At 39.5% G+C, this 26,212-nt stretch overlaps 1 protein-coding gene and 1 long non-coding RNA gene across 2 annotated transcripts in view; one reads left to right on the top strand and one right to left on the bottom strand.

The window, feature by feature from the left end:
- LOC124279006 (kinesin-like protein KIF12) overlaps window positions 1–26,212 on the bottom strand; it is a 98,354-nt gene that overhangs the window by 18,203 nt on the left and 53,939 nt on the right. Inside the window, 7 exon segments of the mRNA XM_046714802.1 lie at window positions 11,851–11,986; window positions 12,198–12,335; window positions 18,100–18,117; window positions 18,674–18,749; window positions 19,181–19,302; window positions 19,568–19,646; window positions 23,053–23,124. Of these exon segments, the coding sequence (XP_046570758.1) occupies window positions 11,851–11,986; window positions 12,198–12,335; window positions 18,100–18,117; window positions 18,674–18,749; window positions 19,181–19,302; window positions 19,568–19,646; window positions 23,053–23,124 (641 nt within the window).
- On the top strand, window positions 10,101–22,140 carry LOC124279007. Its single transcript, XR_006899265.1, has 3 exons — window positions 10,101–10,314; window positions 15,917–15,926; window positions 22,128–22,140. It is a non-coding gene; the product is annotated as an uncharacterized LOC124279007 (long non-coding RNA).

The following is a 26,212-nucleotide window of genomic DNA, read 5'->3' as shown; positions in this document are numbered from 1 at the left end:
GTAACCTCACTAACAGATAGATCTAACTACCGACATCACAGTACAGTAACCTCACTAACAGATAGATCTAACTACCGACATCACAGTACAGTAACCTCACTAACAGATAGATCTAACTACCGACATCACAGTACAGTAACCTCACTAACAGATAGATCTAACTACATCGACATCACAGTACAGTAACCTCACTAACAGATAGATCTAACTACCGACATCACAGTACAGTAACCTCACTAACAGATAGATCTAACTACCGACATCACAGTACAGTAACCTCACTAACAGATAGATCTAACTACACCGACATCACGTACATCTAACAGATATCTAAGTAACGACATCACTAACAGACCTAGATCTAACTACCGACATCACAGTACAGTAACTAACACTAACAGATAGATCTAACTAACAGATGACATCACAGTACAGTAACCTCACTAACAGATAGATCTAACTACCGACATCACAGTACAGTAACCTCACTAACAGATAGATCTAACTACCGACATCACAGTACAGTAACCTCACTAACAGATAGATCTAACTACCGACATCACAGTACAGTAACCTCACTAACAGATAGATCTAACTACCGACATCACAGTACAGTAACCTCACTAACAGATAGATCTAACTACCTCACCGACATCACAGTACAGTAACCTCACTAACAGATAGATCTAACTACCTAACTACATCTACAGACATCACAGTACAGTAACCTACACTAACAGATAGATCTAACTAACCTCACTAACAGATATAACTACCGACATCACAGTACAGTAACCTCACTAACAGATAGATCTAACTACCGACATCACAGTACAGTAACCTCACTAACAGATAGATCTAACTACCGACATCACAGTACAGTAACCTCACTAACAGATAGATCTAACTACCGACATCACAGTACAGTAACCTCACTAACAGATAGATCTAACTACCGACATCACAGTACAGTAACCTCACTAACAGATAGTAACCTCACAGTACCTCACTAACAGATAGATCTAACTACTAACAGATAGACATCACTGGTACAGTAACCTCACTAACAGATAGATCTAACTATCACAGACATCACAGTACAGTAACCTCACTAACAGATAGATCTAACTAACTAACCTCACTAACATCTAACTACCGACATCTAACAGTACAGTAACCTCACTAACAGATAGATCTAACTACCGACATCACAGTACAGTAACCTCACTAACAGATAGATCTAACTACCGACATCACAGTACAGTAACCTCACTAACAGATAGATCTAACTACCAACATCACACAGTACAGATAGTAATCCAGTCACCTCACTAACAGATAGATCTAACTACCACACATCACAGTACAGTAACATCACGTACTCACCTCAACAGATAGATCTAACTACCGACATCACAGTACAGTAACCTCACTTACAGATAGATCTAACTACCGACATCACAGTACAGTAACCTCACTAACAGATAGATCTAACTAACGACATCACAGTACAGTAACCTCACTTACAGATAGATCTAACTACCGACATCACAGTACAGTAACCTCACTAACAGATAGATCTAACTACCGACATCACAGTACAGTAACCTCACTAACAGACATAGCTACCAACAGCAGTACACCACACTCAGCTGACATTGACTGTGAATGGTTAATGCCTGAAAGTTGTTTACATAAATACTTAAGGGTTACGTGATCTAACTGCTTCTCCTTCCAGTCAATAAAACACAATACATTCCACAGGGTTGGAGAGCCTTGATCAAACACAGCGTGAGTGAAGTAACTTCTATCAGATAGCCCACATTATTCCTGAACACAACCCAGGCCAGATATCTCCCATACATATCTACCCCTGTGACAAACACTTTAAAGTATCGTGGTAATAACAGGAGATTGTCTAACCACAGGCCATATATCTGCATTAGATAGTCCATGGTGTAACCTATAGACACTGTAGTAAAAACTATCTGTATCAATAAGACATGCAGACATGTTAGACATTCAGGATTTAGCCTCTTGCCTTTGTTTCAGGATTAGATTTTCATGATTGAGAGCATTATGGCCACTTAGAAGAGTCTAACTATCTTTACTAGATTGAAACCAAGGGTTGTATAAATGAAATCACCACAAGTGACCTTAAGGGTAATGTTTTCATTAAGTTATCAGAATCTACCCCTTCAAGCCACAAGTATCTGTGAAGTCACTAGAATCTATCTTGAGTAACATCAAGTCAAACAAGGAAAACAGACTACACATGAAGTTTACTGTGTGAATTCAATTATCTACTGCAAAATTTCAAAGCCTACAGAGTGTCAATGAAAGGGAATACATTGCAAATGTCACATTACTTGACAACCTTTTCCAGTCAGGTTTGGAATTATGTATCAGCATTTGAACATAAACTTCATGACTGACTTTTTATGTATGCGATATATGAGCATAAATTTTGGAACAAAAGAATACATAAAGGTGAGAATCTATGGAATTTAGTTTTACGCCGCACTCAGCAGTATTCCAGCTATATGGTGAGAATTTATGGATGTCAACTTCTTTATTTTGAGGATAATTTGGTTGAGTGAGTGAGTGAGTGAGTTTAGTTTTACGCCACACTCAGCAATATTCCAGCTGTATGGCAGCGGTCTGTAAATAATCAAGTCTGGACCAGACAATCCAGTGATCAACAGCATGAGCATCGATCTACGCAATTGGAAACCAATGACATGTGTCAACCTAGTCAGCGAGCCTGACCACCCGATCCCGTTAGTCCATAAATTCTTGCCTTTATGTGTATCACTTCTAAATGCCGTTCACTAACTCCAAAAGAATACATCCTCATACTCATTTACTTTTTCCATTCCGCTATCAATGAAAGAGGGCTCTGTAAAGGGCCTATTTTACCTAAACCACCTTGAATATTATCCTGGTCTTCGTCTTCCTCTGCAGAGGAATCACTGTTTTCAGTTTGACCTTCATCATCCTCTTCATGGGAGTTATCTCCCTTGTCTTCAGAATCATCTCCCTTGTTATCAGAATTATCTCCCTTATTCATTCCAGGAAGTCCAATCTCTATATTCTCTATGTCAAGTCTCATTGGGCCAATAGTTGCCCCACTGTCTGTCATCAAGTAACATAAGTATATGTCGTTTCCATCATATTCCTCCACAATGTTGAAGTCATCAAGATGATCCAATATGTCCGAACTGGAACCCTCATCCACCTTGCCACTATTGCTCTCCTTGTCACTTTTATTAGAATGAGATGAGGAGTTGTTACCACTCCGTAACACATACTGAGGTTTTTCCTGAGCCATAACAAATGTGTCTCCTCTTTGGTCAGTATGATGTGATTTTCTTTCCAGCTCCGTGTTGAGCCTGCCTATCCGTTTCAGGTAATGTTTAGCACTGAGGCTCTTCAGTTCATCAGGAATATCATCTGTGTTGTGTGACTTCCGAACTTCAGTAGGACTGTCCCTGCCTCCTTCCTCCTCTTCTATCTCCTGTAGCCGGGCGTGGTGGCTTGCTGCAACCTCCCGGGGGGAATTCACACGCACTTTCTTCTTCTTCTGTTTGGCTTTGGATTTCAATACAGGAGCTTGTGTCACACCAACACGCCGAGATCGTGGAGTATCATTGACAGATCCGGGCTTATCAGGCTCACTGTCGTCCGAACCACTCTGCTGTTTCCTACCCCTTCGTCTCCTGACCTTATTGTCGGTGTCAGAGGAACTGTTATCTGTGACACTACGAGACTTCTTACTGGGGCGCCTTGTTTCCCAATCAGTGTCTGAGTGAGTGAGTCCATCCGCACTGAGGTCAGTCTCAAACACCAGCGATGTCGGAGAACCAGGGATTTTGGAGGTCTGGATGCCTCTGTCCACTGTGTCCCGAGAACCAGGCACTGACCTCGACTGACCTCGGTTATGTTTACCCCGACTCCTGTTGGAGTGTTTGTTTTCGGGAGTGGAGTGTCTCTCAACATATGGTTTCCAATGAGTACTTGTTGCAACATTCACAATCTTTGTCTGACGTCGCACATTATCATCAACCTGAGTCCCCATATCCAGATTCCAGGTTTTATCTTTACGGAACTTCAGCTGTGGTCGTCTTCTGCCTCTTCTTCCCCTGAAGTATGATGAGTTGGGGTCACTCATCCGCCGATGTCTGGCTCCCCTTCTCGGAGGTCTGATACTGTCACTATGTGACCTATGAAAGTCAGCATCATTGTCAGAGTCATCACCAGTCTGGGGAGAGAACATATATGCATCCCGCCGGAATGCTACAGCTATAGGTGAGTGACTCCCAACACTTCCCTCACTCCGACCATCCATATCACCTCCCCTTCCCTTTACCTGTGGGGGTACAGGTGGATGGGCGTAAGGGTTAGTGTACCCTTTCTGACCCGGGTACACATCTGATGGGTACACCTCAGGTCCAGGTCCAGCATAACGAGACATGTTCAGCAGACGACTCACACAACGTCTGATTCTCCTTTCTCCATTACAAAATTACAGCTCTATCCAAACAGTAAACACAACATTCAAAACCCTGGAAACAGTTTCAGTGGAACTGGCAAATATAACCACTTTCCATACAAATTAATCAGATAAGAAACAAATTCACATAATTCACATATTTCTCATCTGTTATGGCATCAGTCAAGGAACTCTCCACAGAATTCCCCAGTTCCAGCTACTGTGTATCCTTGTATAATCCTGGTCTCCAGGTTAAGCCAGCAGTTGCCGTGTGCCTGTTGTACTTCTGTCGCTACCTGCCATTCAGATTTCAAGTGCTATGTAAATGGCCAACATGCGGCCACCAATTCAGATCTTTATCTAATCATCCAATAATCACACACGGTCTCTCCTCTTGACGTTCATCAATAGCCACTTGACTCCTCCACGTAATTCAACCTGTCCTCCCTCACAATCACCACTCTGTTATTGGTCTCAAATATTACACAATTTGTTGTCCTGAAAATAAATACTCTCACAGCTTCTTAATTGAAGGTTGTAGCAAAGACCATAAAATATAAATTATCACATGGTCACTGGTTGTTACAATCCAGATCGCGAAAATGGGTACATGGGTATGATACAGGTAAACACTGTTGAACTGAAGAGCAGGTTTCTATCATTTGTGACTGTTACTATACACAGGTATATACACAAAGTCTTCTTATGAATGGATAATAAATATTCAACACATATTTATACACTATCAGACTGGATTGTCCCCAGTGAAAGGCCCAGCCCATGTGAGGACTATGAAAGCCCGGACTAGAGTCTGATACAGTTCCACAATAGCAACCGTGCTGGGACATTGAACTGAACAATTGCCTTGTATTGTGATGCATTCAATGCTGCAATCGGCCTTTCACAACAAATCAGAGGTTTCATTGACACATGCTGTAAAATCCTCGCCATAGAAATGCTAGCGTCTTCACAACCGATCACTTTCAGGCTCAATCAGCTTAGAAAGAGTCAACAATGAGAGTTTATGCAAAACAATGACCACTGAGGTATGGTTTGAGTCAGGCATGTGAATCCATTTTAGACAGGGTGGACTGGTAAGGCAGACAGGACTATAAACTCACTGTCCTCTGTAAGCAGTGTCCAGTATACACAGAAAATATTACATTAATTCAGACTTGCGCCTCATTAAGGCAGAAACCTGGCTCTGAGAAGAAGTTATTAGTTTGTAACTTCATAAACTCGATGAAGGAAGTAATCTCTTTACTGAGTTCATGTATCAAGTGAAAGTCAGTAATTCCTGGTCTGGTATGTAAAGTCGAGGCAGGCATGCCTCGGCATGGGTACAACTATCACGGTTGATCTGGAGTTTGGAGTATGTTGGTGACACACAAACACTACTAATCTCAATAGCTCTCTAATGGTCACTTTATCTGCAGTCACACTAGACTACTGGACAACCGATATGTAACTGTTGACTGTGCTATCCTTCAGTATGAGAAGTAATAATATCAGCTGTCTTGTACTCAGTCTGCATAGTTCAGCAACACAAGTCATGAGTGAATGAGTAAGTATGGTTTTATGCCGCTTTTAGCAATATTCCAGCAATATCACTGCGGGGGACACCAGAAATGGGCTTCACACATTGCACCCATGCTTGGAATAGAACCCGGGTTTTCAGCGTGACGAGCGGACGCTTTAACCATTAGGCTACCCCACCGCCCCCACTAGTCCTGAGGGAACACTTGTATTGGTATGTATTATAAAGTATATCAAAAATTGATCTAGTTCCAATGCTGTGATATGTTTTCACTTATTGTACCTGATCACCCATAAACCTTAAAACTGTAATATTTTCAGTTAAACAATTGACATTACTGTGCATGTGTTTGTGATGGATGCCACCATTGGGGCAGGATACACTTTCCTTTTTTTTACAAACACCTGGTATCATTACTGTTTCATAACAGCACATAAACTTCCATGATATAGGTGGAATTCAGTAAACTCTGCGTAAATTTGTGATTTTTTTGTGATTATAGGAATGTTTTGTTTCTTCCTATGTATATATGTTTTACTATGCCTGAAGGAGGAGTGTACATCCATGCACCCCTCAACACATACAACTACCCAAAACACCAAACAACACCCCCCAAACCCTACCCGATCCCCACCCCATTCTCACCACTACTCCTCTGGTTCCAAATGTACATCAGTATACCAGCGTAATGAAGTTAGCCACGATATCAATACCACTCATGTCATTCTAATGTGAACAACTCTTAACAGTGTAAATACTACCACAAGGATTATGCTGACGAAATTCATATTCCTGTGGCAGAGAACAGCCAATAAAAGAAGGGGTATGATTACAGTAGAAATCTCTCATATGAGCAAACACTCCGTCATAAATAGCTGCAATAACACTTGAAGTGTCAGCTCGAGATATTGACCAAGAGACCGATAGGAAAGAGGGTGTTTAATGAAAGCTAACACGCGACACATCAATCAATTCACAGACTTGATGAGAAATCAATGTGTCTAGGGTAGGGCAATGAATACAGGGTGGGACTTGGGGTAGAGTTTGGAGTAATTTACACAGCATATGAATCTTACGTAAGGTTGAGAGTAATCCCATAGGGTATGAGTACAGGAATAGTTGTCAGTAATCACTCAGTGTATGACACCCTAGTAGTGTTGAGAGTAATCGTACAGGGTATAGTCCAGGTAGAGTTTAGAGTAATCTCATCAGGGATAACACATGGGCATAGTTGTGAGAAATCCTACAGGGTATAATCTGAGTAGAATCTGGAGTAATCTCACAGGGAATAGAACAAGGGTAGAGTTGGGAGTAAACCCACAGGGTATGAAACCAAGTGGAGTTGAGAGTAACCATACAATGTATGTATCTTATCCACAGTTGAGAGTAATCATGTCGGGTATAAATCCAAGGTAGAGTTGAGAGTAACCATACAATGTATGTATCTTATCCACAGTTGAGAGTAATCATGTCGGGTATAAATCCAAGGTAGAGTTGAGAGTAACCATACAATGTATGTATCTTATCCACAGTTGAGAGTAATCATGTAGAGTTGAGATAAATACAATGGTATCTTATCCACATGGTATCAACAGAATTATAAAGTAATGTAGATTGGTAATACACATGAAATGTGACACAGAGTTGAGAGTAATCATGTCTGGTATAAATCCAAGGTAGAGTTGAGAGTAACCATACAATGTATGTATCTTATCCACAGTTGAGAGTAATCATGCAGGTATAAATGCTGGTAGAATCCATGGTAGCAACTAGAATTGAAAGTAATGACATTGGGTACACATTCACACAGAGTTGAGGAGAATCAAGTAGGGTATGATTCATGGTAGAGTTAGTTGTTAATCACATAGGGTATGATTCATGGTAGAGTTAGTGAGTAATCACATAGGGTATGATTCATGGTAGAGTTAGTCAATCACATAGGGTATGATTCATGGTAGAGTTAGTTATCACATATCACATAGGGTATGATTCATGGTAGAGTTAGTCGTAATCACATAGGGTATGATTCATGGTAGAGTTAGTCGTAATCACATAGGGTATGATTCATGGTAGAGTTAGTTGTTATCACATAGGGTATGATTCATGGTAGAGTTAGTTGTAATCACATAGGGTATGATTCATGGTATATGTAATCACATAGGGTATGATTCATGGTAGAGTAATCGTAATCATAGGGTATGATTCATGGGTTGGAGAATCACACAGAGTATGTAATCACATAGGGTATGATTCATGGTAGAGTTGGTCGTAATCACATAGGGTATGATTCATGGTAGAGTTGGTCGTAATCACATAGGGTATGATTCATGGTAGAGTTGGTCGTAATCACATAGGGTATGATTCATGGTAGAGTTGGTCGTTATCACATAGGGTATGATTCATGGTAGAGTTGGTCGTAATCACATAGGGTATGATTCATGGTAGAGTTGGTTGTAATCACATAGGGTATGATTCATGGTAGAGTTAGTTGTTATCACATAGGGTATGATTCATGGTAGAGTTAGTCGTAATCACATAGGGTATGATTCATGGTAGAGTTGGTCGTAATCACATAGGGTATGATTCATGGTAGAGTTGATTCATAGGGTAGATGGTAGAGTTGGTCGTAATCACATATGATTCATGGTATGATTCATGGTAGAGTTGGTAGAGGTCGTAATCACATAGGGTATGATTCATGGTAGAGTTGGTCGTAATCACATAGGGTATGATTCATGGAAGAGTTGGTTGTAATCACATAGGGTATGATTCATGGAAGAGTTGGTTGTAATCACATAGGGTATGATTCATGGTATGATAATCACATAGGGTATGATTCATGGTAGAGTTGTTAATCACATAGGGTATGATTCATGGTAGAGTTAGTCGTAATCACATAGGGTATGATTCATGGTAGAGTTGGTCGTAATCACATAGGGTATGATTCATGGTAGAGTTGGTTGTAATCACATAGGGTATGATTCATGGTAGAGTTGGTTGTAATCACATAGGGTATGATTCATGGTAGAGTTGGTTGTAATCACATAGGGTATGATTCATGGTAGAGTTGGTTGTTATCACATAGGGTATGATTCATGGTAGAGTTGGTTGTAATCACATAGGGTATGATTCATGGTAGAGTTGGTCGTAGAATCACATAGGGTATGATTCATGGTAGAGGGTAATCACATGATTCATGGTAGAGTTGGTTGTAATCACATAGGGTATGATTCATGGTAGAGTTGGTTGTAATCACATAGGGTATGATTCATGGTAGAGTTGGTTGTAATCACATAGGGTATGATTCATGGAAGAGTTGGTTGTTATCACATAGGGTATGATTCATGGTAGATCATCACATAGGGTATGATTCATGGTAGAGTTGGTCACATAGGGTATCACATAGAGTTGGCTGTATCACATAGGGTATGATTCATGGTAGAGTTGGTTGTTATCACATAGGGTATGATTCATGGAAGAGTTGGTTGTTATCACATAGGGTATGATTCATGGTAGATTCATGGTTGAGTTTGTTATGATTCATAGGGTATGATTCATGGTAGAGTGGAAGAGTTTGTTTATCACATAGGGTATGATTCATGGAATAGTTTGTTGTTATCACATAGGGTATGATTCATGGTAGAGTTGGTTGTTATCACATAGGGTATGATTCATGGAAGAGTTGGTTGTTATCACATAGGGTATGATTCATGGTAGAGTTGGTTGTTATCACATAGGGTATGATTCATGGAAGAGTTGGTTGTTATCACATAGGGTATGATTCATGGTAGAGTTGGTTGTTATCACATAGGGTATGATTCATGGAAGAGTTGGTTGTTATCACATAGGGTATGATTCATGGTAGAGTTAGTCGTAATCACATAGGGTCATGATTTATGATTCATGGTAGAGTTGGCTGTTATCACATAGTCATGGTAGAGTTAGTGTCGTAATCACATAGGGTATGATTCATTGAAGAGTTGGTCGTAATCACATAGGGTATGATTCATGGAAGAGTTGGTCGTAATCACATAGGGTATCAGGGGTGGAAATAACCCATTGCCCGACGTCAGAGTCCAGTGTTTTTTTCTGTCGGGCAAGCAAATTTGTATATCACACTGTACCGGTGTCCAGCTGACTTTCCAATGTTAATTATGTTGTTTATGCAAAAAATCAACAAGAAAACAGACGCTATAGTGAAAAAATTATCAGGACAAGTGATTTTACATGTGCCACTGTTCCGGAGTACACTAGCAATTTTAAAGTTATTTCCCTATGAAAAGTAGTACTGTCATGTAAAGATACTGCCACAGCACTGTAGCTCGTTATCAGAAAAAAATCAACAAACAGGACAAAGTCATCCTTTGATAATTAAAGAAAGGTTGCTGTCAGCATTAATGTTAAAATTATGTTTTGCATAAATGCTGAAGACTATAACATAACACAAATCCTCTCACTAAAAGTATGACATCCTCATTAGCATCATGCCAAATCTCACTTTCCATAGTCTTGCAATTTCAGATGGGAAGAAGTTCACTGAAGCAAATACACAGAGTGAATAGAGGAGCAAGGTAAAGCACAAATACAAATAATATACAGTTAAGATACAATGTGTGTGTATAGTCCTATTACTAACGAAACATACACCAACTTTAATGCTGTTTTAAAAACAAGCTACAGTAATGCCTTCTTTTAAACGACTGACACCACAGTGACACAACATATTTCATTTTTTCTTTGTTGATATTTGTCTTGTTCTGCCTACATCTTCCAGCCTATGGATGTTAGAGACTATATCTGGCAATGTCATGCCTTATGTGTTTACTGCTGCTAAGCTAGTGTTACAGTGTAAGACCTGGATTTGATTCCCCACATGGAAAAAATATGTAACGCCCATTTTTTGGTGTCCCACACCATGGTATTTCTGGAATATTGTAAAGAAATGGCACAAAACCATACTCACTCCAATCTGCAATAGGGCATCAAATTATAGCAAAAAACTTGTATTTAGCTGTTATGAGCTAGTGTTGGGAATTGGTTAAAATATCATAACTGATGATTGGTCCATTACAACCGATCAATCATCGAAAATAATTGGTTAGCGTCATTTATCAAATGTACATGCTACCTTTGTTAATGCACACACAAAAATAAAGAAAAAACATGTAGTTCTTTGGGTCTTTTTGCAAATTGCACAAAATGCATTCCAAAATTTCACGCAATTAAAGGATTAGTACAGTGCTTCAGTAAGAATTTTTTTGAGTGTTGCCAACTGGCACCTTAACTACTAAAATGTGTGCCAATGCAGTTGCAACTTTTGCCATTCACGGTAACCATGGTATAGAAGACCTGTGGATTATATTAAATGGTGTGCCAATGGGTGCTCTAGCATTGAAAAAAAGTGCCATTGCATATTTTTTAGTGTGAATGGCACATTGGCGTGCTTGCCTGGCTGAAGCACTGTAGTATGTTAGGAACATTAATTCAATCATGACATGGAACGAGCTTGTAGTGCTAATGAAATGTAAATTTAATCACACAGACAAAACCAACCTTGTGAAAAATTTGGTGATGCAAACCAGTGTTCCAAAATTGTTTTTGTTCGATTATTAGAAAACATATTCGATTGCTTGGTTGTTTAGTCACTGCAACCAATCTTCGATTATTTCAATTAATTGGACCACCACAAGTATGAGCTCATGGACAGTAATGAGGTCATCTGACTCGGGCTCCAAACTTAACAGAGAGATAGAAACCACAGAGGAAAACAGACCGATAGATAGACACATTCAAGGCAGACGGACAAAGTCAAGCATCTCACCTTCTTCAAGGACAGCCATGAGGTCATCGAGCGTTTCACACTCCATACTGAAGAGATTCTCCACATAAAAGCCCTTGTTCTTGGACCAACGTACAGACAGGTAGCGGCGATGTGAGGGGTTCAGGAGATCTATCACCTGAAACCAAAAGAAGTTCAGACATCTCAAATCCTTTTCATCAGGTTTATAAGCTGTGTTTTACTTGAAAACTGTTGAAAGTGGTGTTTATCCCTTCTTACTAAATCACTCTTGTTAAAAAGGGGTAATTCTTGCAAGTTTCATAACCATGTGAAAAATATTACGTAGTAGTAACAGTTGTCTGTAGATGCACAATTCTGGACGTTCTCACCTGTTCATTGTAAATCTCCAGGTAAGAGGCCCGGATGATCTTGTTAGCACCCAACTGTTTCAGCTGCCGGAACATGTATCGGAACGACCTCTGGATCAGTCCGAACATCTTAGGGTCAGGTTTGAGTCCATCCAGGAACTAGCAACAATCCAAGGGAGATAATTACATTGCTACACGTTGTCCAGCAACAGCACAACGGACAGTGAATCTATTGGAGACAAGGGGCCCATTTCTAAAAGCGAATTAGCACTACAACTATCTTAAGCCTATATTAAAGTATCAGATTTACGATCATCTCAGCACTAACATCACCTTGTAGAATGGGGTCCACACTTCCATCCCACAAAGCAATTGCAGTGCTCACGTGATCGTACCTCACACACTTCAACATAGATTTACGACAGAAGTATCACTACGATCGCTTTACGGAATGGTGCCAACGCCAAATGCTGGTCAACACAAGTGATGATTTAAGTCAAGGTACAAGCAAGAGAGTGGCACAGGTGGTGAGAGGTTGTCTCTCCTAAATAATCATAAATAAATTGGAGTGTGTGCTGAAAACATTGTTAAATTGGGTCTCCTAACTCTTTTGGACTGTTCATTCAGGACTCTATGGACTAATGCTTAGTCTCTAAATGTATATAATTTTGATAAGAACAAATAATTACTTTTAAACTGAAAAGAAGCCCCAGTGAGATGGGAGATTCAGAACATGAGGAAATCAAGACTTGCTTCATGTGAGACTTTTGCAGAATGGGCTAGGCAGAAGGGAAAGTAATGCTGTTCTGGGACTGGAGTGTGTGAGTGTGTGTGTGTGTGTGTGTGTGAGAGAGAGAGAGAGAGTTGGCATTTACGCTGCTTTTATCAATATTCCAGCAATATCATTACTGTGGGACTGAGACAGTTCATTCAGTAAAATATGTTCATTTAGAGTTATACCCAATGGCAAATATTCAGTACAAGTCTAATTTCATAATTATTTGATATCTCGATAATGATACACAGTTTACGCCAATAGATGTAATATTTTATAAACTATCCCAAAGAAAGTATGCCCTTCAAAAACTGAACTTGACCAAACAATTCCAAACAAAATGATACTAGGCTGAAAACTGTGGGAGATCAGGGAACATTTAAAATATAAAAACAAATGCAGAAAAATTGGAATAGATTTGTTATAAGTGTTATAAGAATTAGATGAATAAGCTGTTATTGTGTAATATATGTATAGAAAAAGTAACATTATCAGGAGAATCTTACAGCAGCTCGTAAAACAGAATATGATTGCAACACGGGCTAGATGAACACAGCCGAGGACTATGTTACTGAAGGCAATTTCAGCACTGATTGTTGTTAGGCCCTCTGTTTATTTCAGTGTTTATAGACTCCTTGCCAGCCAATTAGTGTTGTTAGGAATTAGCATAACTTAAAGCAAACTGTATTATAAAATTGTTTCTATTGGTAGGTTTACAGGGAAGAAAATGTATGCCTATTCATCTGAAAGTGAAGAGTACTGGATTTTTTTCCGTCTCTCTGCAGTCGTAAATACTTGTGATGAATATATTATGAAATCTGTGATGGAATCTCGAAATACATATTTCTAAAATATCGCAAACTATTGACAGGAAACTGGTTCACCACTAGACCAATTCACAGGGGCTTGTAACGCTAAAAACTGCCATTAAGGTATATACTGTCACTGACAGGGTCTTAGTATTATTATAGTACTAAGACCCCATCAGTGACAGTATATACCTTGATGGCAGTTTTTAGCGTTACAAGCCCCTGTGGACCTACTTACATACCATGTTTGGTGAAGGAATATGCTCTTGATGCTCTTTAAAGATCTGTTCTCGAAATGCTCACTAACTCCATTTTTAGTCTCAGTTTGTGGTTACCATTGCAACTCAAACATTGTTTTATCAAATCTCAAATTATCAAAAGGAACCTGTTATGGACCAATTCATGTGCCAAATTTTTTGTGAAGAAATATTGTACAAATTAAAGCCACTCCTCTAAAAATGACATCTTGCAAGGACAGATGGACGCATGGATGACAGCATCCACTTTGATTATAGGGGAGAAACAACATGGAGGAGAAACAAAACAAAATTGAACAACCTCGGCCAGTACCTATAATTGAACTCTTCTGCCTCAAAAAGGTAGATAGCATGTATAAAATGCCCAATTTATTCATTCGGCTATAGTGAATCTGTCACATCTGGTTTGTATTACAGCACACAGACATATAATCATGGGTATTCTTTAACAATATTGAGTGGTATATTTCAAACAGCACAATGATTTGCTTTATTGAAGATTTACAATTCTTATTTTATTCTTCAGCTAATGTCAACAAAATGTTTGCACGCTAGCAGATGATTTTTTATAGTTTTGCCCTAATGTGATGCTAAATATACTCTCAAAAAAGTAGGGGAACCTGAACCTACAACATAGATAGGAAGTATAAGTGTTGACACATCTTATGAACACACCACCATTTCTCTTTATCACCACCACTACACACAATGCATGGGATGCAACACAACGCAGTAGCCCATACACATGCATGGGGTGTCATTCTGGATTTTGACGGTTTTAAGAAGGGCGATAAATCACTGTAGACCATTAATTTTGATAATCATCTTGCATCACACAGTCGTTAAAGTTTGTTTCTAGCCATTTTTTTTTTAATGAAAATTATACACGTGCAAATCTCACCTCATACACCAATCATCTTTTAAGAGCAATTACTGTACAAACAACTATGGTCATAAGGAAGTGCAAGTGGTGATGCACTCTCAAAGCATTCGTTATTATCATATCAACATTGATTGACTCATACATGATCTTCCAATTTTTCAATCGTAAATTAAAAATGAAGGACCCCTACTTTGTTCAAGAGTATACTTGGAATTGTTGAGGTGTATCATGTGTGGAGGTGGACTGTCACACATTGTTACATTAACACACACACACGTCACACGTTACCTTGCTACTGTCAGCCATCTGCTTTACGTACTCGTTAATCTCAAAGGAAACAAATATATATCCCATAACTGATAGTACTGTTACGTCCCTGGACTAAACTCACAAAAGTACCACAATCGGTACTTTACTATGAATGTGTAATCCCAAATCTAACATGATAATGCTATCGATATGATATACAAATACTATACAGGGATCAAAAAAGTTCATAATTTGCCTGGCATGGCATAGTAAATACATTTTTTATTGAAATGGCATGGATGAAAAATATTTCCGTGCCATGGTAGAACAACTAAAATTACCAACATAATACTCACCATGACTGATTTAAAGGCAAATGCAATAAATTTGACCAACTCAAATGATTCAAAATGACTTTTGCAACCGATCAAACTGTCTTGCAGCTTAACATGGGTGTGGCCATTTTAAATGCCAGTGCCTATAGTATAGAGTAAATTCTGTTTTGAATGATAACATAGCTTGTGGGTTAGTTTATGAGTCTACTACAAAGTTATCATGCTGAACTGTTCTTGCAGTCATGATAGTGTACAGGAAATCCAGCTCTCAAGTTTACAGGTGCACATGATGTTCACTGATTTATGAAATAAATTGAAATGATATAATTGTTTAAGTTTAACTGGATCATCAGAAGATATGGGCACACTTACTTTCACAAAGGCACCCTTTAAAAATGCATTTCTATCCCTGCTATACATTTGTTATAACAGAATCAAGTTGGTTTGTAGTTTAACGCTGTGCTCAGCAATATTCCATCTATGTGGCAGCGATCTGTAAATAATTGAGTCTGGATCAGACAATCCAGTGATCAATAGCGTGACCATCAATCTACACAATTCACAGGGATACGATGACATGTGTCAACCAAGTCAGCAAGCCTGACCCCTCGATCCCATTAATCGCCTTTTACAACAAGCATGGGTTGCTGAAGACCAATTATAACCCAGATTTTGACAGGTCTATATACATATAGTTAACCATATAGTGTTACTCTTGACAGAGAGTATCTTGGAGAGAATGGAACAGCCTAATTGTTCATATACTTATTCAAAACCCATGCAAACATGCATCATAATTTGTAGAGTGTAGGATATTAGTTATACTCATATATAAAAATCCAGAACCTCACAACAGAGTTGTGATCATGCAGCTAAAGTGGTGCGCCAGATGACTAATGGGAGACAACTCCAACCACTCTACCCTCATCTCAGTGTTACACATTTGCAAGAGAAAGGTGGAGGTGGTAAGGTATAGGCTAGTGTGGAAGAGATGAGATCCAGAGGTGTACTAGTGAAGTAAATTAGTCAGGATAGGTGTCAAAGAGATGAGATCCAGAGGGGTTACGAGAAGAGGATATAAGGATATGATGTGGTATGGAAAGGTGAAGGTGACAGTGAATTGGAGTGGTGATGTTGACAATGGCGGATGCAGAGAGGTGTTGCACTGGGCAATGAAGTTGTGAAACATATGTGGGGAGATGGTGATGTTGACAATGGCGGGATGCAGAGAGGTGATGGTGACACTGAAGTTGTGTGGAGTGGAGTGGTGATGTTGACAATGGCGATGGAGTAGTGGATGCAGAGAGGTGATGTGACACTGCAATGAAGTCTTGTGGAGTGGTGATGAAGCCGTGACAGTAGGTGGGATGTTGACAATGGCGGATGCAGAGAGGTGATGGTGACACTGAAGTTGTGTGGAGTGGTGATGATGTTGACAATGGCGGATGCAGATGCAGAGGTGATGGGGCAATGAAGCCGTGTGGAGTGGTGATGGAGATGTTGACAATGGCGGGATGCAGTGAGGTGATGTGTGACACTGAAGTGGAGTGGTGATGGTGATGTTGACAATGGCGGGATGCAGTGAGGTGATGGTGACACTGAAGCCGTGTGGAGTGGTGATGGTGATGTTGACAATGGCGGGATGCAGTGAGGTGATGTGACACTGAAGCCGTGTGGATGTTGACAAGGATGCAGTGATGATGTGACACTGACAATGGCGGGATGCGGAGAGAGGTGATGTGACACTGAAGCCGTGTGGTGTGGTGATGGTGATGTTGACAATGGCGGGATGCAGAGAGTGACACTGATGTGACACTGAAGTGCAATGAAGTTGAGTGGTGAGTGGTGATGTTGACAATGGCGGGATGCAGAGAGGTGACAATGGGGACAATGAAGTTGTGTGGAGTGGTGATGATGTTGACAATGGCGGGGATGGTGATGTTGACAATGGCCCGGGTGATGCAGTTGACAATGGCGGGAGGTGGTGATGTGACAATGAAGCCGTGTGTGGTGATGGTGATGTTGACAATGGCGGATGCAGAGAGGTGTTGGGGCAATGAAGTTGTGTGGAGTGGTGATGTTGACAATGGCGGATGCAGAGAGGTGATGTGACACTGAAGCCGTGTGGAGTGGTGATATGTTGTGATGTTGACAATGGCGGGATGCAGAGAGGTGTTGGGGCAATGAAGTGTGTGTGGTGGTGATGGTGATGTTGACAATGGCGGGATGCAGGATGCAGAGTGGTGATGGTGACAATGAAGCAGTGAGGTGTGACACTGAAGTGTGGAGTGGTGAGATGTTGACAATGAATGCGGTGATGCAGAGAGGTGATGGTGACACTGAATGAAGTTGTGTGGTGGTAATTGATGGTGATGTTGACAATGGCGGGATGCAGAGAGGTGATGGTGACACTGAAGCCGTGTGGAGTGTGAGTGGTGATGTTGACAAATGGTGACCCTGAAGCCGTGTGGAGTGGTGAGGTGATGTAGACAATGGCAGGATGCAGAGAGGTGTTGGTGATACTGAAGTGGCAGTGGTGACAGTGAAGTGATGCAGAGAAGTGATGAGGACAGTGATTGCCATCCATATGGACCAACATGCCTTCACAGACTCACCCCATTTTTCTCAGTTCTCTGGGTTGACAAGCAAGCAGCAGACAGCAAGTACACATGAGATTAAAGGGGGTAGGGAGTCACACATATTGTCTCAGCACAAACATGCTGTATCATTTCATTTTCATTTGCCATTGAGGAGAATAAAGAGTAAAATGTCCAGTAGTGTTGAAAACATGTTATTCAAAATCAATTATTAATAACTTATCAAAACATATAATTTCTCAAATACTTGGAAACCAGAAACTCCCAGTTTTCAGGAGCAGTGTCTCTACATTAAATGCTACTAATTCAGACTGACTAACGGACTGAGTTTGGTTTTACGCCGCTTTTAGCAATATTCCAGCAACATCGGCGGGGACACCAGAAATGGGCTTACATTGTACCCAATGCTACGGGTAATGACGAGCCAACAGCTTTAACCACAAGGTACCCCATGCCCCTACTAATTCAGAGCAGACAAGGTATGCCTTAATATGATTGCCATGGTAATGTTTATGATCTACAGGAGAGGATAAAGCAGAGGCTGATAAGAAGCATGATTATTCCGTTTCAATGTTGGTGACAGAAGACTCACCTGTTGTGGGGGGCCGGTCATGGTGTGGGTCTTGCCTGACCCCGTCTGACCAAACGCCAGGGCTGTACATGCATACCTGCAGGCAGGGAACACAAGATCACACAGACAGGAAGATACACGCTGAAACTCATGTGATCCCATTGAAACTGAACTGATTAACAAAGGGTACTTTTTGGCCTACTGGAAATTAGAAAATTGTGACAAATTACCGGACATCACGTTGAAAAGGCTTCCTTGTCTTTCTCATATTTGCAAGTTTGGGACTTCTTACATAATCAAATACATAGGTATGGTTGAAATTAGTTAAATGTGACCTATCTTTGTAACTTCAAAAGAAATCTTATTATGAGCAAGTCCAAATTTTTGTAGGGTATGGAACCAGAATATACCTATGACAATAGAATGGAGATTATAACAATATGTTTGATGAGATTACACTTCTGCTAAGAGCTTTTGGTGTGGTATGGAACCAGGACTGCATATCAGAATGGAACGGAGAGTACCCACCCATTGAGAGCCATGTCCACAAGTCGGGTAATACCAGAGTGTTCAAACAAATCCTCCTGGGACGCATCTGGCTCAAACACAGCATTGAAGTAGAAGCTGCGCACAGTCCCTGAATTGTCAATCTGGAAAAAAGAAGTTCATCTAAGCATAATTTACTTGCATCATAATAACCTTTTTTACATCCAACTAAACCAACAGAGTGGCAATTCATCTATATATATATATGTGGAAGTACATCAGTCTAAAACAATCATCAGCAATAATGTCCTTCCCAAGGAAACATTTTCCATCAATAATAAACAGTAAACAATAATAACAGTGGTCTATCTGCAATATGCCATCTTCCAGTAAAGCTTTCTGCAAACCAAGCAAATCCATGCATCTTACCGCAACACGCCCCTCTCCTGGAAAATTGGCAACAAACTCATCATGCCTGGACACTTCCTGGGGGTTGAGGGGTCGAACTCTGAAACAAACACACTAACTTCAGTATGTGTGAAAGGGTGACCTTGCACTGAGAAATGGAGACAGTATCAACTGGCTTCCCTTACCTGAATCCAAGGGTCCTTGCATGGAGGAACTGGGGACAGGATGGACAAGTCTTGATCATCTGAGCCCAAGAACTCTAAGCATTGAACAATTGGGGGCACAATGGACAGGCCTTGCTCATCTGAGCTCTAAAGCTCTTATACCGAACAACAGGGGACAGGATGGACGGGTTTTCCTCATCTGAACCCTTGTGTTCTAATAGGGACCATTTGGAGACAGACTTATGCAGATATAGGACCTTGAGTCTGGTGTTCTACGCCAGTCCTAGACAGAAGTACCATAGAACATAGCACAGCCAGTACAAACGATATACATACCACAGTAGTGTTGGGTATCGGAAACCAAATCCACTATCGATTATCAGAGTACTTGTGGTGAACGATTATCGATTATAACATTTTTAATGTAATCACCAATTTTAAGAGTTTTTCATATAATGTGTATGATCTAAATAATTCATGTATTCATTGTATTGTATATATCATTTTGTATATATCTTTCTATCCCTGTACATATAATTGTTTCACTTTTGCATGTAAGCACTGTAAATAGGAGAGGGTTTCACTAAGTTGGCATAACTTGTACCCAATCCATTCTCTTGAAAAAATATGTTTAAATCAAATCAAGAGTTTTTCCCCAATTGTTTTCTAATTAATGTTTTTTATAACTAATACTGTCATCCAATAGATGTAAAATGTATTCATAGACAGGTTACAGTAACATTTACTGTATTGATGAATACGAAACTATAAATACAATGCGCATAGCTTTACACTGTTCATGAATATCAAATTTAATGGTTAGTTTACTTCATTCAAGTGTGTTATACAAAAACAACAAAATTCCGATCAATCGAAAATGTGTTTTTTACAATCGATAATTATTTCTAATCCTTTCAATCGATTTTTGATTATTTTTGATCATCGGAACACCACTATACCATAGCCTGACTGAAGGGTAAGTACACATTATCAGCCATAAAATTTAAGGCTCATTTAGGTAATTTTCAAGACCCAATTAATAATTTTTAGGCCCAACAGAAACACATATTAAGCATAAATTGTTGAATCAACACAAGGCTGGTCGAATGTGGGACCTATACTACTCTTACCTACATCCTACCTGGGAAAGTTTGCTTCACAATTGGAGATTAATTAACACACACAACCACTACAAAGTACATGTATTGTTTTATTTATTAGTTTCCTGTAAAATATCATAACTAGATATGTATTGCTAAAACTATGGCCTTTTCAAGGCAATTCACTTCCAAATAGGGCCTCTTCAAGGCAAAAATGAATTTAGATGGTTTTAGGATAAAACGTTGAAATTTCAGGATTTTTCAGCCCATACAAACCCAGGTGAGCAACTGTGGTGAGATCTGTCCCACACAACACTCTCACAAGTGTCCACTGTCTAGATATAGTCTCATGTGATCTATGGGCCCACCTCTATGTCCAAATCTCCAGACACAGTCACAGTTCATCACGGCTCACAATGTTCTCAGGGTATTTGTAACAGAGGCCATGATATCAGCAATCAGTTTATCAGGGGCATGTTACGATGGCACAGCTGTACAGTTACACTATAAGGTTGTACTCAACATTGGTACAAATATACATGAACATTCCTTGATGACAATCATGATATGGCCAACTAATCTTCTTCTAAGTCCGCTACTACCATGACTATTATGGAGCAATGGAAACAATCAGTCACTCACCACGCAGTAGTCTTGGGATTATTCATATACAGGATACATTTTGGTCACTGTACTAGACATACAAACCCTTTATTATGATCAGGTAAACAGCAAATGGTGTCATTCACGTATTTGGTGAATCGAACCATATCCCTTCATGAATTTATTATTGTGATCACTAGAATCCAAAATGTTACAAATACATTGTATGTCTAAGAGAGTGTTTTTACTGTTTGACTTTATTCAATTTAATATTTAATAATCAGGAAGAACATTATGAGCGGGTGACAATAAATGTGGGTTTTTAATAACGACTAATTTTAATAATGTCCATTACAACCTAAGTTTACTCTGTAGCTACGACATGTGATGTCTAGAATCGACGTTACGCTTCATTCATTGGAAGTAATTACAGCTAGAGGTTGTTCTCTGTATATGTTCCAGACAGTTCTTTTGTCGGTAATATATATTACTATCAGACATTCTTTACAAGTCTGCCTTTCTTAATTGTAAGGATTGTTAATATTTATGATCTAATCCAGGTCGTGAGACTTCGGCTTCTGGTGTTTCTAATTATAAGCCTTGGTCCATACACAGTACCAGCATATAGGGTTGGAAACAAGGTCAAAGGCCTCTTGAACTAATTGGTTTGGTTAGTTGGTTGCTTTGTTGTTTAGGGGCGGTGGGGTAGCCAAGTGGGTAAAGCGTTGGATCGTCACGCCGAGGACCCTGGTTCGATTCCCCACATGGGTACAATGTGTGAAGCCCATTTCTGGTGTCCCCCGCCGTTATGTTGCTGGAATATTGCTAAAAGCGGCGTAAAACCAAACTCTCTCACTCGCTTTGTTGTTTAACGCTGCACGCAGCATTGTCAGCAAATAGTGTATTTAGTTCTCAGATAACATATTTATCTATGTTCTATCTATTGTGAAATTTCTTGCATGATTGTAATGATCAAACTCTCAGAGCGATAGTGCCAATAAGTTAATTTTACTGAACTGAAATATCAGTTATATATCTATTCAATAATACAGCTTTTCATCAATAAATACATTATAAAAAAGCAATTATTTTTAGATTCAAACAACACTGAGGAATAAATGTATATTGTATAATTCAAACTTCCCATTTGATATCATGTTTATGTTGTGTGTGATATACTTTGTGATTCATGGGGACATATCTAAGGAATAAGTGAATAAATGTATTTAACATACCACAAGGGTCACAGTTTGTATATCAACCAATCAGACGCATCGTAAGTGATACGAGACACCTTGTTATAACACCTTCTTATGATACCTGATTAGATGGTACCACGTGGTGATTATACAGACATGCTCTACAATTGGTTGATTTGCTGTTTAATGCCGCACTTAGCAATATTATTGCTATATGGCGGTGGTCTGTAAATAATCGAGTCTAGACCAGACAACCCAGTGATCAACAGCATGAGCATCAATCTACGATATTCGATACGATGATATGTGTCAACCAAGTCAGCGAGTCTGACCACCCAATCCCTTTAGTTGTCTCTTACGACAAGCATGGGTTGCTGAAAACCAGTTCTAACTCACATCATCCCAGTCCATTGCTCTACAATGTACACACTGTCACTAACCTGAGAACAACGTTGAACTGGACATCGGAGTCATCAGATGTTTCAGTCGTGGAGGAGAGGGTAGTCGAGCTCCTGAAATGTCACATATGATTACTAGAATTATTATGATTATGATCATTATGGTTAATAAAGTAATGATATCATACATAAAAAGGGAGTTGTTATGTCACCTTGGAGGTGCCTGACCTCTGTCACTGATTTCGCTTGTCACGCCAAAGAAACGGCTTCGATTCCCTACATGGGTACAATGTGTGAAGCCTATTTCTCATATACCCTGCCGTGATATTGCTGGAATATTGCTAAAAGCGGCGTAAAACAACAACTCACTCACTCACTCTGTCACATGTCAGGTATATTATGGTCTGCAAACAATAAACACTGAGGATGGTGACTCAGGTTATAGTGTCCTTCTGAAAATCCATCATTTCTTTACTTGTAGCAAATGCTAAGGATGTCATACAGTATGATGGCATACACAATGGTTGAGCTTTATGACATCATACTAAATGGTGAGTGACATGTTGTACTTAATGGTGAGCGTTGTGATGTTGTATACAATGGTGTGTTTCATAATGTCATAGTCAGTTGTCTTTTTCATGTCATGTCATACACAATGGTAAATGTCATGCTGTCATACATAATTGTGAGCATAATGTCATCATACACAATGGTGAGTTTCATGACATCATAATCAATGCTGTCATACAGTTATACTCAATAGTGAGTCATACTCATACAGTGGGTCCCATCCAGTCATACAAAACATTCTATTGTGACATCATAGACAGACTTAATGATGTGTCTATATTAAGCTTTAAGATCACTAAACAATATTTATAACATGTCAAATCCTTACATCAATACATTCAGTGATCAGCAGTTCAAGTTCAGTTTTCAAATTCTTGTACATCAATTTTTAATGATCAAATTGTTGTCAATAATTACAGGCCTGCTGTTTAAGAAATAAAAAACTTTACAAAAAGGCTGCTGTTAAATTTTGAACTCAAATTTGAACATTCTGTGCACTCAGCAATATTCCAGCTATATAATGGCAGCCTGTAATGAAAATGTATCTGACCAGACAATCCAGTGAGTGATATTATGAGAATGAACTAGGGTTTGGGTTCTACAACATGACTGACTGACTGAGTTTGGTTTTACCGTAGTTTTTTAGCAATATTCCACCAACATCACTGGCTGGGGACACCAGAAATGGGCTTCACACATTGTACCCATGTGGGGATTGAACTGCCGAAGTCTTCGCTGGGGATGATGGGCCAACGCATTTTAACCACTAGGCTACCCTTTGACCACAGGCTACCCCGGCCCTACATGTTTCTACAACATGATGTCAGCCAAGATTAACAAGTCGGACATCATTCAACCAGCATAGGCTGCTGTTGACCTTTCAAACTCAAATCCTCATAGGTCATTCTGTGTGAACCAGATGAGCTAAACTGTACTTGGTGGATATTCTATGAAGTTGATCTGGCAATAATCATGCTTGCTGACTAACTCAACAGTACCAGGTTTAGAACACGTCCCCTGTGGCCTTTACAAGTCACAAGAACAATTAAATATAAATAACTGACATGGTTAATTTCATGTCACCATGACCCAACCGCATGGAATGTTTCTCATATACTCAATCATTGGTTCAGGCCACTGGTTGGTTGGTTGGTTTTGTTGTTTAACTCTACATGCAGCCATATTCCAGCTATATGGCGGCCATCTGTCAATAATCGAGTCTGGACCAGACAATCCAGTGATCAACAGCATGAGCATCGATCTACGCAAATGGGATACGATGACATGTGTCAACAAGTCAGTGAGCCTGACTACCTGATACCATCAGTTGCCCTTTACGACAATCATGGGTTGCTGAAGACCAATTCTAACCCAGATCTTCATGCATTCAGGCCACTGTGATAATCTTGGAATAAATATACAAACTATACCTGTTAAATTATTGATCTGGTTAGTCAGTCCTATCAGACCACAACACTCTATAGTCAAACTGTGATCAACTGCCGATTGGGTGGACCAGATTACACTATAATTTAAGGTGTGTGATAAATTGAACATGGGTCTTTTGTAATACAACACCACTAAGAGGTTGACAAATGAAGAATAGTATGCTTTATTCAGTATCAGTTAGAACTAAGCTGAACTGGGTATTCATGATCATGTCGATAAGATCAGGGTGGGTGTGTCTCAGCAGAAATCTACTAGAGGGGCAATTTGATGACACGTAAATCCATTAATTGACCAAGATCTACCAGGATCTACATGGGTACTTGGTGATACTGTTTGGTATAAATTGCTCTGTTAAACTACAGGGGCATTAGTGCAGTTATTGTGTGTATTTCCCACTAGTTTTACCATTACGTGTTTGTGCTGATAGTTCATGCGACTGTTCCACTGATTCCACTGTTTGCAAAGCGACCACAGCAGTGTGACGTCATATCAAATCTTGCAAGTAATAAAGGATGACAACATGAAAAGATTCTATACAACAGACAAGAGCTGATGTCTCATGTGTCATCGGGAAAACTTCATTTTATCAGATATAAACCTATGGGTCATATATTAGCCAACAATGCAGATTTACAAAATATCTGTCCCTTGTGTAAGATTTCATTGAAAGTCCCACTTCCACAATTAGTTCACTCTGGACGTATAATGTTAATTTCTGATGGGTCACCAGTATTTCTCATGTTCACTGAACAGACAGAAACATTATTAATGATCACTGCATGGTATACTGATGGAACAAAAAAAAAGAATATAGCACAATATGTTCTGATGAGTCCAACTCATTGTTAAAACATGTTTTCATCTTCACTAAATTGGTACTGTTGAACCTCATCTTGCACAAACATGAGTTTTTACAACTAGTGTCCAGATAAAGAAATTTCAGGACATCTTGATCTTCTGTCAATTACCACCCCTATGGGAATTCTATGGCAACAAAAAAAGACCTTCCATTATATAGTGCATACATTTATTTGATTATTATGCACTGTAAATAACTACACCGTATCACTTCAGAGAATTCAGGTGGACGAATAAGAGATAAAAAAACTTGTCAATATAAATGTGAAATTTGAGATGAAACATTGATGTTTTACCATATAGACTGTATTTCCTGTTCTATTTT

Source organism: Haliotis rubra, unplaced genomic scaffold (genome assembly GCF_003918875.1).
Source record: "Haliotis rubra isolate DU_JTF1 unplaced genomic scaffold, ASM391887v1 Scf244, whole genome shotgun sequence".
Taxonomy (NCBI): domain Eukaryota; kingdom Metazoa; phylum Mollusca; class Gastropoda; order Lepetellida; family Haliotidae; genus Haliotis; species Haliotis rubra.
The sequence above is the reverse complement of the archived record's forward strand: the minus strand, read 5'-3'. Positions and strand labels throughout refer to the sequence as shown.